This window comes from Callithrix jacchus, chromosome 2, assembly GCF_049354715.1.
Source record: "Callithrix jacchus isolate 240 chromosome 2, calJac240_pri, whole genome shotgun sequence".
Classification (NCBI taxonomy): Eukaryota; Metazoa; Chordata; class Mammalia; order Primates; family Cebidae; genus Callithrix; species Callithrix jacchus.
This window is the reverse complement of record NC_133503.1, coordinates 75848593-75862154: the sequence shown is the minus strand read 5'-3', so window position 1 is coordinate 75862154 and position 13562 is coordinate 75848593. Positions and strand designations below refer to the sequence as shown.

Below are 13562 nucleotides of genomic sequence, written 5' to 3'. Positions count from 1 at the left end.
AATTGAATGTTTACTGCCTAACACTGATCCAATTGCTTTAAAATGTATTGTGTAAACCCCATAGTAACTCTGTGAGGTTGTATAGGCAAGAAAACTGAGGCACAGGTGTTCATAGTGGAAATAAGGGTTAGGATTTGAGTCCTCTGGTTCCTAAGTTTATACTTTTTTTTTTTTTGAGACAGAGTCTCGTTCTGTCGCCAGGTGCCAGGCTGGAGTGCAGTGGCACGATCTCAGCTCACTGCAACCTCCACCTCCCAGGTTCAAGCAATTCTCCTGCCTCAGCCTCCTGAGTAGGTGGGACTACAGGTGCATGCCACCACGCCCAGCTAATGTTTGTATTTTTAGTAGAGACTGGGTTTCACCACGTTGGCCAGGATGGTCTCGATCTCTTGACCTCGTGATCCGCCCGCCTCAGCCTCCCAAAGTGCTGGGATTACAGGCGTGAGCCATCATGCCCAGCCTACTTTTTTTTTCTTTTTAGGTCAAATTTATTAAGGTATAATATGTATATGGCAAAATCCACCCTTTTTAGAGTATAAATTCTATGAGTTAGGACATATGCATACAGTAGCATAACCAGCACTACAATGAAGATGTAGAATATTTCAGTCACCCCGAAAAGTTCCTCTCAAAGTCCTTGTAGTCAGTCCTCTCCCCCTGTTCTGATCCATAAGAACCACTGATTGTTTTCTGTCATTATAATTTTGCCTTTTCCAGAGAGTGGCACATATATAGACTCATACAGTATGCAGACTTTTGTGTCTGGGATTTATCTGTGTTGCTGCGTGTGTGAATAATTCATTCCTTTTTATTGCTGAGGAGCATTCCTTCCATTGTATGCATATATTATAATTTTTTTCCTCATCCATCCCTGCTAATGGACATTAAGTTGTTTTCAGCTTTTGGCTGTTACAGATAAAACTGCTACAAACTTTTGTATACAGGTCTTTGTTTGGTCGGGTTTTTATCTCTTTTGGATAACTTTAGGAATGGGGTTGCTAGGTTGTATGGTAAGTGTATGTTTAACCTTCTAAGTTGCCAGATGGCTGCACCACTTTGTAGTCCTACACTTTCTCATATGCTTCGTAGTGTATGAGAATGTAATTTCTCTGCATTCTCATCCACACTTAGTACTGTCAGTCTTTTTCATTTCATATGGCTAAAACGACATAACTGTCAGTCGTATGTCATTTTAGCCATAATGGTAGGTGTGTAGTTGTATCTTATTGTGAGGTTGTAGTTCTTTATAGTTTTAACTTGTGTTTTCCTAGTTGATCAGTCAGTCAGTTGATTGGCTTGATTTGGGGCATCTTTTCATGTATTTGCCATCTGAATATCTTTGGTAGTAAAATATAAAAATCTTTTGCCTACTTTTCAATTTTATTTATTTATTGATCTTTTAATTATTAATCTGTGAGAGATCTTTTTTCTTTTTTGAGACAGGGTGTCTGTCGCTCTCTCACCCAGGCCTGAGTGCAATGGCGCGATCTTGGCTCGCTGCAGCCTCTGCCTCCCAGGCTCAAGTGATCCTTCCACCTCAGCCTCCCGAGTAGCTGGGACTACAGGCACACACCACCACACCTGGCTGATGTTTTTTGATTTTTTCGTAGAGGCAAGGTCTCACCAGGGCTCAAGTGATCCACCTGCCTCAGTGTCCCAAAGTGTTGAGATTATAGGTGTGAGCTACAGTGCCAGTCAGAGAGTTCTAAGTACGTTCTGGATACAAGCCCTCTATCAGATATTTGTTTTGCAGATATTTTCTTATCTGCCTTTCAGGGGACGGGAGTTTTAAATTCTGATGGGGTACAGTTATCAACTTTTTCTTTTATGGTTTATGTTTTTCATTTCATATTTAGAGAAGTCTTTGACCCAGTGTCACAAAAATATTTTTCAGTGTTTTCCTCTAAAAGTTATATAGTTTGGGTTCTTAAAATTAAGTATATGCTTCATATCAGATTCTTAATGTGACATGAGATAAATGCTGATGTTTACTTTCTTACATATAAATGTCTACTTCTAGTACCCAGAGTCTAGTCATTGATACCCTACCTCCTAATCTTATCATTATCATCTTATCTCCCAATCTACGATTTTCTACAAGTCAGTTAAGTCGTTTGAGTCTCCTGCTTAGTATATAGTTTTGTGAGGATTAGAGAGAATTTATAGCAGCACCTAATAGAATATTTAGAACATAGCAGGCATTCAATCAGTAATACCTGTGACTGTTGTTCTTGGTAAAATTATTTTTTCCAAATCTCTCTTGTATTTAGCTAACATTGAACACCTATTGCATGTTCTGGGGATACCTTAGGGAACAAAGTAAACAAAGTTCTTGTTTTTTTTTTGTTTTTTTTGTTTTTTTTTTTGAGATGGAGTTTCACTTTTGTTACCCAGACTGGAGAGCAATGGCGTGATCTCGGCTCACCACAGCCTCCACTTCCTGGGTTCAAGCAATTCTCCTGCCTCAGCCTCCCGAGTAGCTGGGACTACAGGCGCGCACCACCATGCCCAGCTAATTTTTGTATTTTTAGTAGAGACGGGGTTTCACCATGTTGACCAGGATGGTCTCCATCTCTTGACCTCGTGATCTTCCCGCCTCGGCCTCCCAAAGTCCTGGGATTATAGGTGTGAGCCACTGCGCCCAGCCAAGTTTTTGTTTTTTAAGCCATTTACATTCATATACAAATCATAAGGTATGCTATTAGTATAATTTTAATAAATTATGTTAAAGTTGAGGATGCATTTTGGTGCAGTTATGAAAGTTTGCAATTGCTAGCAAAGCATTCCAGTAACTTAATATGTTAGTTTAAAATTAGGTTTTGCTGGGCATGGTGGTACATACTTATAGTCCCAGCTACTTGGAGGCTGAGGTGGGAGGAACACTTGAGCCCAGGAGTTCAAGTTGTTTTGCACTGTTATTGCACCTGTGAATAGCCACTGCACTCCAGTCAGGGCAACATTGCAAGACCCTGTCTCTGCATTTAAAATAATAATAATAAAATTAGGTTCTAAAAATGTCTTAGAAGAAGAGTTGATCGGCTTTGGAATCATAGAGGCAAATACTGAAAGAATATCCCCAGCTTCATCCAGTAAGAGAATGCCCCGAACCAGATCCCAGTATTCCTAGGAGATGAGGCAACCAGCTCTCTCTGGAAGCTAGCCTCAGAGCAGGTCACTGAGTTCATTTGTTGTATTTTACTTGCTCAGAGTCCTTTGTGATTTGAGCAAGCTTTGGATTAAAGTGTACTCTTCATGTAAATTTGCCTACAGGCTCAGAATATACTGGTAACTCACTATGAGTATCTAGCCCTCTCAATAGTACTGACTTAAAAAAAAATACATTAAATAGTTACATTCTTAAAATGTGCTGCTTTACATATTGTAACTCCAAGTGCCCAAAGAATGAATGACTTTTGTGGGACATGTTGAGGACAGGGCATGGTGTTTGGAGTTAGAAGTGTAATTTAATTCCTGCTTCTGTCTACTAGCTGTAAGGACTTGGACAAGTTACTTAATGCCTCTGAGCTTCAGTTTTTCTAGGCCTGCTTTACAGTGTTATTGTTAGCATTAAATGAGATCACTGGACCTGGAGTATCTTACTTGTCTTCATCTATCAGGCATATAAGCTATAGTGAGTTTTATTTATGTAATGTGTGTTTATTTTCAGAATCGTCTAAAAGAAATTGAACATAATCTCTCTAAAATAATGAGACTTGACAATGAAATTAAAGCCTTGGAGAGCCGAAAGAAGCAAATGGAGAAAGATAATAGTGAACTGGAACAGAAAATGGAAAAGGTTTGTGGTGATAGAATTTTGTTCTACTTCAGAATTTTGGGATTATTGTAATGAACTTTATTTGAATTTATTTTGCCATCCACGTTGGGAAAAAAACAAATACAGATCTTGATCTTTGTATTACTTCTATATATATGTTAAAATGAAGAATATTGAATAAGGTTTGGTTCATATCTGGTACCTCAGAGTGATCCTATTTTCTTATGTTTGTACATTAAAGCTTTTTATTTTGGTGTTACACAGGTTTTTCAAGGGACTGATGAGCAACTAAATGACTTATATCACAATCACCAGAGGACAGTAAGGGAGAAAGAAAGGAAGTTGGTAGACTGTCAGCGTGAACTGGAAAAATTAAATAAAGAATCTAGGCTTCTCAATCAAGAAAAATCAGAACTGCTTGTTGAACAGGGTAGGATAAAATTTTTATTTGGTCTGTTTTCCTACTATAATACTATACATTTTCTGTATGAATGAAGAATCTCCAAGAACTTACGCTGACTGAAAAGCCAATCTTAAAAGGTTATACACAGTATGTTTCCATTTATATAACATTTTTTAATTTCAGAATTTTAGAAATAGTGGAGAAATTAGTGGTTGCCAGGGATACTGGGTAAAAGAAGGGTCAGGAGGGAGATGGGTATGGTTATGATTAGAACAAAGAGAGGGTTCTTATAATGTTGGAACTATTCAGTATCTTGACTGCCATAGTGGATATATGAATCTTCACAGGTAATGAAATCATATAGAACTTAATACATACACATACACAGGGATACAAATAAAATAGGAGAAATTTGAATAAGATTGATGAATTCCATCAACGTCAATATCCTGGTTGTGATATTATACTGAAGTTTTGCAGAATGTTATCATTGGGGAAAACTGTGCAAAATGTATGAGAGATCACACTACATTTTTTTTTTTTTTTGAAGTGGGGTCTTCCTCTGTCACCCAGGCTGGAGTGCAGTGATGTGATCTTGGCTCACTGCAGCATACGCCTCCCGGGTTCAAGTGATTCTCCCGCCTTAGCCTTCTGAGTAGCCGAGATTACAGGCGCGCACCACCACCACAGCCTGGCTAATTTTTGTATTTTTAGTAGAGATAGGGTTTCACCATATTGGTCAGGCTAGTCTCAAACTTCCAACCTCAAGTGATCCTTCTGCCTCAGCCTCTCAAAGTGCTGGGATTGCAGGAGTGAGCCACCACTCACGCCTGTAATCCCAGCACTTTGGGAGGCCGAGGCGGGCAGATCACAAGGTCAAGAGATCAAGACCATCCTGACCAACATGGTGAAACCCCCTCTCTACTAAAACTTAGCCAGGTGTGGTGGAATGTGCCTGTAGTCCCAGCTACTCAGGAGACTGAGGCGGAAGAATCGCTTGAACCCAGGAGGCAGAGTTTGCAGTGAGCAGAGATTGTGCTACTGTGCTCGAGCCTGGACAGAGCAAGACAAAAACAAAACAAAAAAAACAAAAAACAAACAAACAAAAAAAACAGGCATGAGCCACCATACCCGGCCTGCATTATTTTTTATAACTTGTGAATCTACAACTATCTCAACTTTTTAAGCACCAGTTGAAAAAAAGTAACTGGATTTTTTTTAAAGGTCGTCTACAGCTACAAGCAGATCGCCATCAAGAACATATCCGAGCTAGAGATTCATTAATTCAGTCTTTGGCAACACAACTAGAATTGGATGGCTTTGAACGTGGACCATTCAGTGAAAGACAGATTAAAAACTTTCACAAACTTGTGAAAGAGAGACAAGAAAGGGAAACAAAAACTGCCAACCAGCTCATGGCAAGTATTTTGAAATACAGTATTTGTTACTTTGTTTGCATCAGATTCTCTACTTGAATTGTTTTAATTTTTGGTTGGACTCCATTTTGGCATATTTTTAGATTAGTGTTAGGATAGACTCTGCTCCAAGGCAGAAAAACCTTTATTGAAGCAAATGTTCTAAAGTGTATAAGAACACAAATATGAAGAAAATGTAGACCTACATTTTTTATTTGGTTTTAAGTAAAAATTTTTTAAAAGCTAATTGCAAAGAAAACATTTGCTCACAGTTAATGATTATCTCTGGGTAATGGTTTTGACAAGTTGTTAAACTATAGTCTGGTACCACATGTTTTGGTCAGTGATGGACCACATATTTGACATTGGTCCCATAAAATTATAATATTGTGTTTTACTGTATGTTTTCTAGGTTTAGATATGTTTAGATAGGTAAATACTTATCATCGTGTTTATACAATTGCCAGAGTATTCAGTATAGCTCTATGCTGTATAGGTTTGTAGCCTGGAAACAATAGGCTATACCATATATAGTCTATATGTAGTAAGCTATACCATATAGGCTTATGTAAACACATTCTGATGTTCACACAATGATAAAATTGCCTAATGATGCATTCTTGGAATATATCCCTGCTGAGCCAGGATGGGATAAAAAAATGCATGACTGTACTTTTTTATATTTTGTACTCAGTGTACATATATTCCTTTTGCAATTAAAAACCTTTTTCTTAAATTGTTTAGTAAATTGTTAATGCTCATTCTTTACATATATATTTAGAATGACTTTGCAGAAAAAGAGACTCTGAAACAAAAACAGATAGATGAGATAAGAGATAAGAAAACTGGACTGGGAAGAATAATTGAGTTAAAATCAGAAATCCTAAGTAAGAAGCAGAACGAGCTAAAAAATGTGAAGTATGAATTACAGCAGTTGGAAGGATCTTCAGACCGGATTCTTGAACTGGACCAGGAGCTCATAAAAGCTGTAAGATATTGTTTGAATAATCTAACAATTTTAAGCTATAAGACATTTAGAAGTATTTTGTCTATTTTTAATCCTAAGATTATGGCATTTTAATAAAAACATCAACTTTGTCTTGTTCTTATGTAAAATGGATTCATCTGAATATCTTGATCTTCTGAGTCTGGTTCTACAACCTGGTAGGTTGAAAATTAGAATCACCTAGGGAGCTTTAAAAGATACTGTTCTTAGACCGTAAAGCTTCAGACCTTCCAAATCAAAATCTCTGAGAGTGGGTCATAGAGATGTATGTTCAAAACACAACACAACTAGGTGATTCTTATGAGCACCTTAATTAAGAACACTTACGAGGTCGGGCACAGTAGCTCACTCCTGTAATCCCAACACTTTGAGAGACCAAGATGGGCCGATCACCTGAGGTCAGGAGTTCAAGACCAGCCTGGTCAACATGGTGAAACCCCTTCTATACTTAAAATACAAAAATTAGCTGGGCATGGTGGCATGTACCTGTAATCCCAGCTACTTGGGAAGCTGAGGCAGGAGAATCACTTGAACCTGGAAGGCAGAGGTTGCAATGAGCCGAGATCACACCACTGAACTCCAGTCTGAGCAACAGAGTGAGACTCTCTCTCAAAAAAAGAAAAAAAAAAACCAAACTTTTAAAAAAGCAAGTATTTTTCCTGTAAGTCACACACATTGTAATTCTCTATGATTTTTGCTGTATTATTACTTTTTCTGTGGTAAAAGCTTTCTTAGCCAAACTTTTCAAGTATTTCCAAATTTTCTGTCTCGCTTCTAGTCTGTCCTCTTTCTTCACATCTTTATCACCAAGGTAAGCATTCTAAAACCTGACAAATCTGATAAAGCCCATCTTGATTATCTGTGTAAACATTTATTTTTGTTTCCTAACTCACCATTGTAGCATACATTTTTGTCAGTTTAGCATTTTATCACAGTGTTGTCTTGGGGTGGGGAGACACTGGTCAGGGACCACATCACACTATTTTTATAGTTTCTACATATCAGGAAATATGGTGAATTACATGGGGACTTAATAAATATTTAATTGTTGACTGAGGACTTACTAATCTGTATACATAGATATACGTTTCCTAATTTTTCACTAATTCTCACTTTTCTGTTTGACCCTTCTAGGTTTACTTACTAATTCTCTACCATTATAACCTAGCAAGGTTACTTTAGTAAGATTTACCTTAAAGCATGTATAGTGCCTTATGTTTTTTTCTCTTGTTGGATACAAACAGTAGTATTTCTGAGGAGTAGTTAATTTTTTTTTTTTTTTTTTGAGATGAAGTTTCGCTCTTGTTACCCAGGCTGGAGTGCAATGGCGCAATCTCAGCTTACTACAACCTCCACCTCCTGGGTTCAAGCAATTCTCCCACCTCAGCTGCCTGAGTAGCTGGGAATACAAGCATGCGCCACCATGCCCAGCTAATTTTTGTATTATTTTTTTTTTTTGAGACAGAGTTTCGCTCTTGTTACCCAGGCTGGAGTGCAATGGTGCGATCTCGGCTCACCGCAACCTCTGCCTCCTGGGTTCAGGCAATTCTCCTGCCTCAGCCTCCCGAATAGCTGGGATTACAGGCATGCACCACCATGCCCAGCTAATTTTTTTTTGTATTTTTAGTAGAGATGGGGTTTCACCATGGTGACCAGGATGGTCTTGATCTCTTGACCTCGTGATCCACCCGCCTCGGCCTCCGAAAGTGCTGGGATTACAGGCTTGAGCCACCGCACCTGGCCAATTTTTGTATTTTTAGTAGAGACGGGATTTCACCATGGTGACCAGGATGGTCTTGATCTCTTGGCCTCCTGATCCACCCGCCTCGGCCTCCCAAAGTGCTGGGATTATAGGTGTGAGCCACCGCGCTCGGCCAGAGTAGTTAATCTCTAATACACTTTGTCATTATTTTAATTCTTGCACAAAATATATACACCTTTGTCATTTTAATTCTTGCACAAAATAGATACACCCTTGCATTTGTTTGAATTATTGACTAGGAACGTGAGTTAAGCAAGGCTGAGAAAAACAGCAATGTAGAAACTCTAAAAATGGAAGTAATAAACCTTCAAAATGAAAAAGCAGACATAGACAGGACCCTGCGTAAACTTGACCAGGAGATGGAGCAGTTAAACCATCATACAACAACACGGACCCAGATGGAGATGCTAACCAAAGACAAAGTATGATTTTTCTTTTTGTTTTAGTTTTACTGTCTGGTATTTAAAATAGCTGACCTTGCATTCATAAGTTATAGACTATAAGGTATTAAGTTGGTATTGACTTCATATTTTAGAGGCTAAGTGAGCTTAGTACTCTTATAGACTTTCAAGCTTAAAAGTTACTGTTTAATTACGAAAAGTTAATACCAAATTATATGTATATGTATATATACACACAAACATACACATTGCTGTTAACATACAGAAGTTTTAAAATTTTATATCTTTAGACATGGTACTCTAAGGGCTTAGAAAGGCCATCCCCACTTGAAGACTTTAAGAAATTTTATATTTTATTTTCATATTTATATAGATTTAAGCTTAGAACTGTAGTCAATCTAGAATTTATTTTTCTTGATATAATGTGGAGATATTAGACTTTATTTTCAAAAAGATGTTTTTTACTTATAGGCTGACAAAGATGAACAAATCAGAAAAATAAAATCGAGGCACAGTGATGAATTAACCTCACTGCTGGGATATTTTCCCAACAAAAAACAGCTTGAAGACTGGCTGCATAGCAAATCAAAAGAAATTAATCAGACCAGGGACAGACTTGCCAAGTTGAAGTAAGTTGCAAGATTTGGAGATGCAATAAAAATCTCTTATTTCATGCTTACGTGTTTAAATGTTTTAAAATCATTGTCATGAAATGGTATGTTTTATTGATAGACTTTAGTTCTTGTATATAAGGAGACTTCAGAAAGTTCATGGAAAATGGAATTAAAAGATTAAAAATGAAAAATATAAGCTGTATTTCTCAACATAAGCTCCATCAAATTCAAGACACTTCTAAGTGATGATACCAGCCATTTAGTTCAGATCTAAAGAACTGAGGGTCCTGGGAATTTAACCATGTCGGTGTCATCTTTTTTACTTTATTAGCGTAAAAATGGGTGCCCTTTGAAGATTTTTTAAGATTAAGAAACTAGAAGACAGGAGGAGCCAAATCAGGACTGTAAGGTGGATGCCTAATGATTTACCATAGAAACTTTTGCAAATGGCCTTTTTTTGATGAGAAGAATGAGTAGGAACATTGTTGTGGTGGAAAAGGACTCTCTGATGAAGCTTACCTGGGCATTTTTCTGCTAATGCTCTGGCTAGCTTTCCTACACTCTTATAATAAGCAGTTGTTCCATTCTTTGGCCCTCCAGAAAGTCAACAAGCAAAATGCCTTGAGCATTTCAAAAAACTATTGCCATGACCTTTGCTCTTGTCTGGATCACTTCAACTTCTTGGTAGCCATTGCTTTCATTCTGCTTTGTCTTCAGGATTGTACTGATAAAGCCACATTTCATCTTCTGTTACAATTCTTTGAAGAAATACTTCAGGATCTTGATCCCACTTGTTGAGACTTTCCATTGAAAGCTCTGCTTTTGTCTGCAGCTGAGTTGGAAGCAGTGGTTTTGGCATCCATCAAGTAGAAAGTGTACTCAACTTTAGTTTTTCAGTTAGAATTGTTAACCTGAATCATTCGAGGTATCTGTGGTGTTGGCTGTTGTTTCTGCTCTTAATCATTGATCTTCAATTCAGGCATGACAAGATGAAATCTTTCCTCACAAATTGATGTAGACAGTATGCCACTGTGGGCTTCATCTTTAACATTGTCTCATCCCTTCTTAAACTGAGTTATCCATTTGTAAACCAGCAAAGAATCCATTTGCTGGTTTCTTTGGGGCATTGTCCTCATAACTTTTTGTAAAGTATCAGTGATTTCACCATTCTTCCACCCACCCACACCTCACCATAAATTTGATGTTTGTTCTTGTGTTAACCAATTAGTTTTTGTTTTATCTCTAACTGGGGCTCTTTTCAAACTAATGTCTTAGCCTTGTTAGTGTCTCAAACCCGATCCTATTCAGACATGTTATAACAAGTTAGAATGAGTGTATTTCAGTGCAAAACATTTTGAACTTCATGCATAGTTTTTTCATAATATACATTTTTCCATGAACATTTTGAAGAACCCTCATATTTCACAAATTAAGTAAAATGGTAATGGATAGCAATTTGTGCCTCCTGTCCCTTGAAAATTGGTAGACCTATGAAGATTAAAATGTAAAAATTATCTTTTCGTTTCTATGAGTAATCTATTATAAAAAGTGATCCTGTTTCTCAGATGTTACCTTGGATAGTGGTTGGATAAGAGGGTCTAAAATTCCACACAGATTTTTGAGGAAAATAGTGGACTTGGTTTTGGTGACATTTAATCTGTGTTTCTTGTGGAAGTGTCTGTGAGGGAATAGATTATTGGAGTTTGAAATTCAGGAGATGGGGAGTTGTTGCTATGTAAAGCATATTCAAAGTCATTAGCATGTCACCTTAACAGAGTTACGCAAAGAGAAGAAAAGGGGTTACAGAGATTCCCGGGAAGCACCAACATTTAAAATGTTAGCAGGCCAAGGAAGAGGAGCAAGTGAAGGAATCTGGGATGTGCCCTGGGAACCAGGGTGAGAGCCAGATAGTGGTGGTATCTGGGAGCCTTAGGAAAGTACTCTTCAAGGAGAAGGTCAACAGTGTTTGGTGCTACCTAGAGGTAGAGTAAGATGAAGACTGTACTTGGCAATTAGGTCACTGGTGATCTTGATGAGAAGTGCTCAGTAGAGTCTAGGATAATGAAAGTATCATCTGTATTTGTTACTTTTTCCCGAAATTTTATGGTGACTCATGATAGGTAGTCATGATGAAGAAGCATGTGTGCAGTCACACACATTTATCTGAAACAAATTTCTGAAAGTAGTGCGTGTATATATAGTCTCTAGTATATTACAATCTGTTTTGTTTCATTAAAAAATATGCTGGATACAATATGTTAAATTGATTACGTGGCTAGCTAGTGTGTCGAAACCTGCAAATTGAAAAACCCTGTTATGTTTGAATACTGAGTTTGGCTAGAATGATGTTTAAGAGTTAAAGTGGAGGCTGGGTGCGGTGGCTCACGCCTATAATCTTAGTGCTTTGGGATGCCAAGGCAGGTGGATCACCTGGGGTCAGGAGTTTGAGACCAGCCTGGCCAACATGATGAAACCCCATCTCTACTAAAAATACAAAAATTACCTGGGTGTAGTGGTGCATGCCTGTAGTCCCAGCTATCCAGGAAGCTGAGACAGAATTGTTGGATCCTGGGAGGCGAAGGCTGCAGTGAGCCGAGATCAAGTTAGAATGAGTTTATTTTACAATTGCCACTTTTCTCCAGCCTGGGTGACAGAGCAAAATTCCATCTCAAAAAAGAAAGGGTTAAATTAAAGTGGAGATAAATTGTACTATTAAGCAAAATCTTTGATGAATGAGAGGGAATGACTGATGAGGTGGCAAGTGGATGACAACAATAAGGAGGGAGAGGATACAAAGAAACAGTTTTTACTGGAGAGTAAGGAAGTAGTATTTGTGAAAGGACTAAAGGGAATTAGGGGGATGTTCTCCTGTCTTCTTTCTGTCCAGTAGTCCCAGCAGGCATCTTGCTGAGGCTTAACCTGGGATCAAAGAACCCCCAGAAACCAGGCAGAATTCTGTGTACATTTTTCTAGGAGCAGCCCATGAGCAGGATTGGCAGGTGAGTCAGTTTCCTAGGGGGAGAGTTAAGGCAGAAGTGTACTAGTCCCTCAACTTCCAAAAAAAATTATTTCGTCATACCAAACTCTTGAATGGTTTGTTGGCAGAATTTGTCTTGTATCTGCCTACTCAAACTTTCAAACACATTTCTCCTGTTTTAAAATGAAAATTCTTATTTGTTTTTATTTTAGCAAGGAACTAGCCTCAGCTGAGCAGAATAAAAATCATATAAATAATGAACTAAAAAGGAAGGAAGAGCAGTTGTCCAGTTACGAAGATAAGCTGTTTGATGTTTGTGGTAGCCAGGATTTTGACAGTGATTTAGACAGGCTTAAAGAGGAAATTGAAAAATCATCGAAACAGCGAGGTAAGTTACCTACTTTATATTATCAGGATACTTTGACACCTTTGAATTTTCATTCACAGGTAACTGTTAAGGATGGGAAATTTAAAACCTGGTTATGGAGCTAACTGGCTTAGATTTCAGTCCTGGCTCTGCAACTTACTCATTGTGTGACTTTAGGCAAATTATTGAAACCTTCCTGTGTTTCATCTGTAAAATGATGATACCACCTTGGGGTATTGGGGAGTGAATGAGATTATAGATGTAAAGCCCTTAGAACAGTACCTGGCACATAGAACACTCTCAGTAGACATTTTATTATACTTAAAATGTGTTACCAAAAAATATTTATACAAATCTGAATGTATTGTGCTCTTTAGAAGAGAGTATCAGAATTTTAAGTATCAGAATTTTTATTTCTTTTATAATATATGTATAAAGCAAGAATTATCTGTTTATAGAAAAAGACCATATTGACAATACTGTATTTTATGTTTTTCTCCTTCGTGATATAATTTATTTTCTTAAAATAGCCATGCTGGCTGGAGCCACAGCAGTTTACTCCCAATTCATTACTCAGCTAACAGATGAAAACCAGTCATGTTGTCCCGTTTGTCAGAGAGTTTTTCAGACAGAGGCTGAATTACAAGAAGTCATCAGTGATTTGCAGTCTAAGCTGCGGCTTGCTCCAGATAAACTTAAGTCAACAGAATCAGAGCTAAAGAAAAAGGAAAAGCGGCGTGATGAAATGCTGGGACTTGTGCCCATGAGGTAAGAATAGGGATTTACCTTCACCAAACATGTAGCAGCACACTGTAAAAGATGCCCATCTCATGCCTGGGCAG

The 13562-nt window shown here is 37.8% G+C and overlaps 1 protein-coding gene across 2 annotated transcripts in view; it reads left to right on the top strand.

Moving 5' to 3' along the window:
• Positions 1-13562, top strand: part of RAD50 (RAD50 double strand break repair protein) — a 97414-nt gene that overhangs the window by 28725 nt on the left and 55127 nt on the right. For both annotated transcript variants that reach the window (XM_035290883.2, XM_035290882.2), the window contains exons 6-13: positions 3668-3796; positions 4040-4205; positions 5403-5596; positions 6375-6581; positions 8601-8783; positions 9234-9391; positions 12566-12741; positions 13251-13488. In XM_035290883.2, coding sequence (XP_035146774.2) covers positions 3668-3796; positions 4040-4205; positions 5403-5596; positions 6375-6581; positions 8601-8783; positions 9234-9391; positions 12566-12741; positions 13251-13488 — 1451 coding nt within the window. The remainder of the gene's footprint in view (positions 1-3667; positions 3797-4039; positions 4206-5402; positions 5597-6374; positions 6582-8600; positions 8784-9233; positions 9392-12565; positions 12742-13250; positions 13489-13562) is intronic.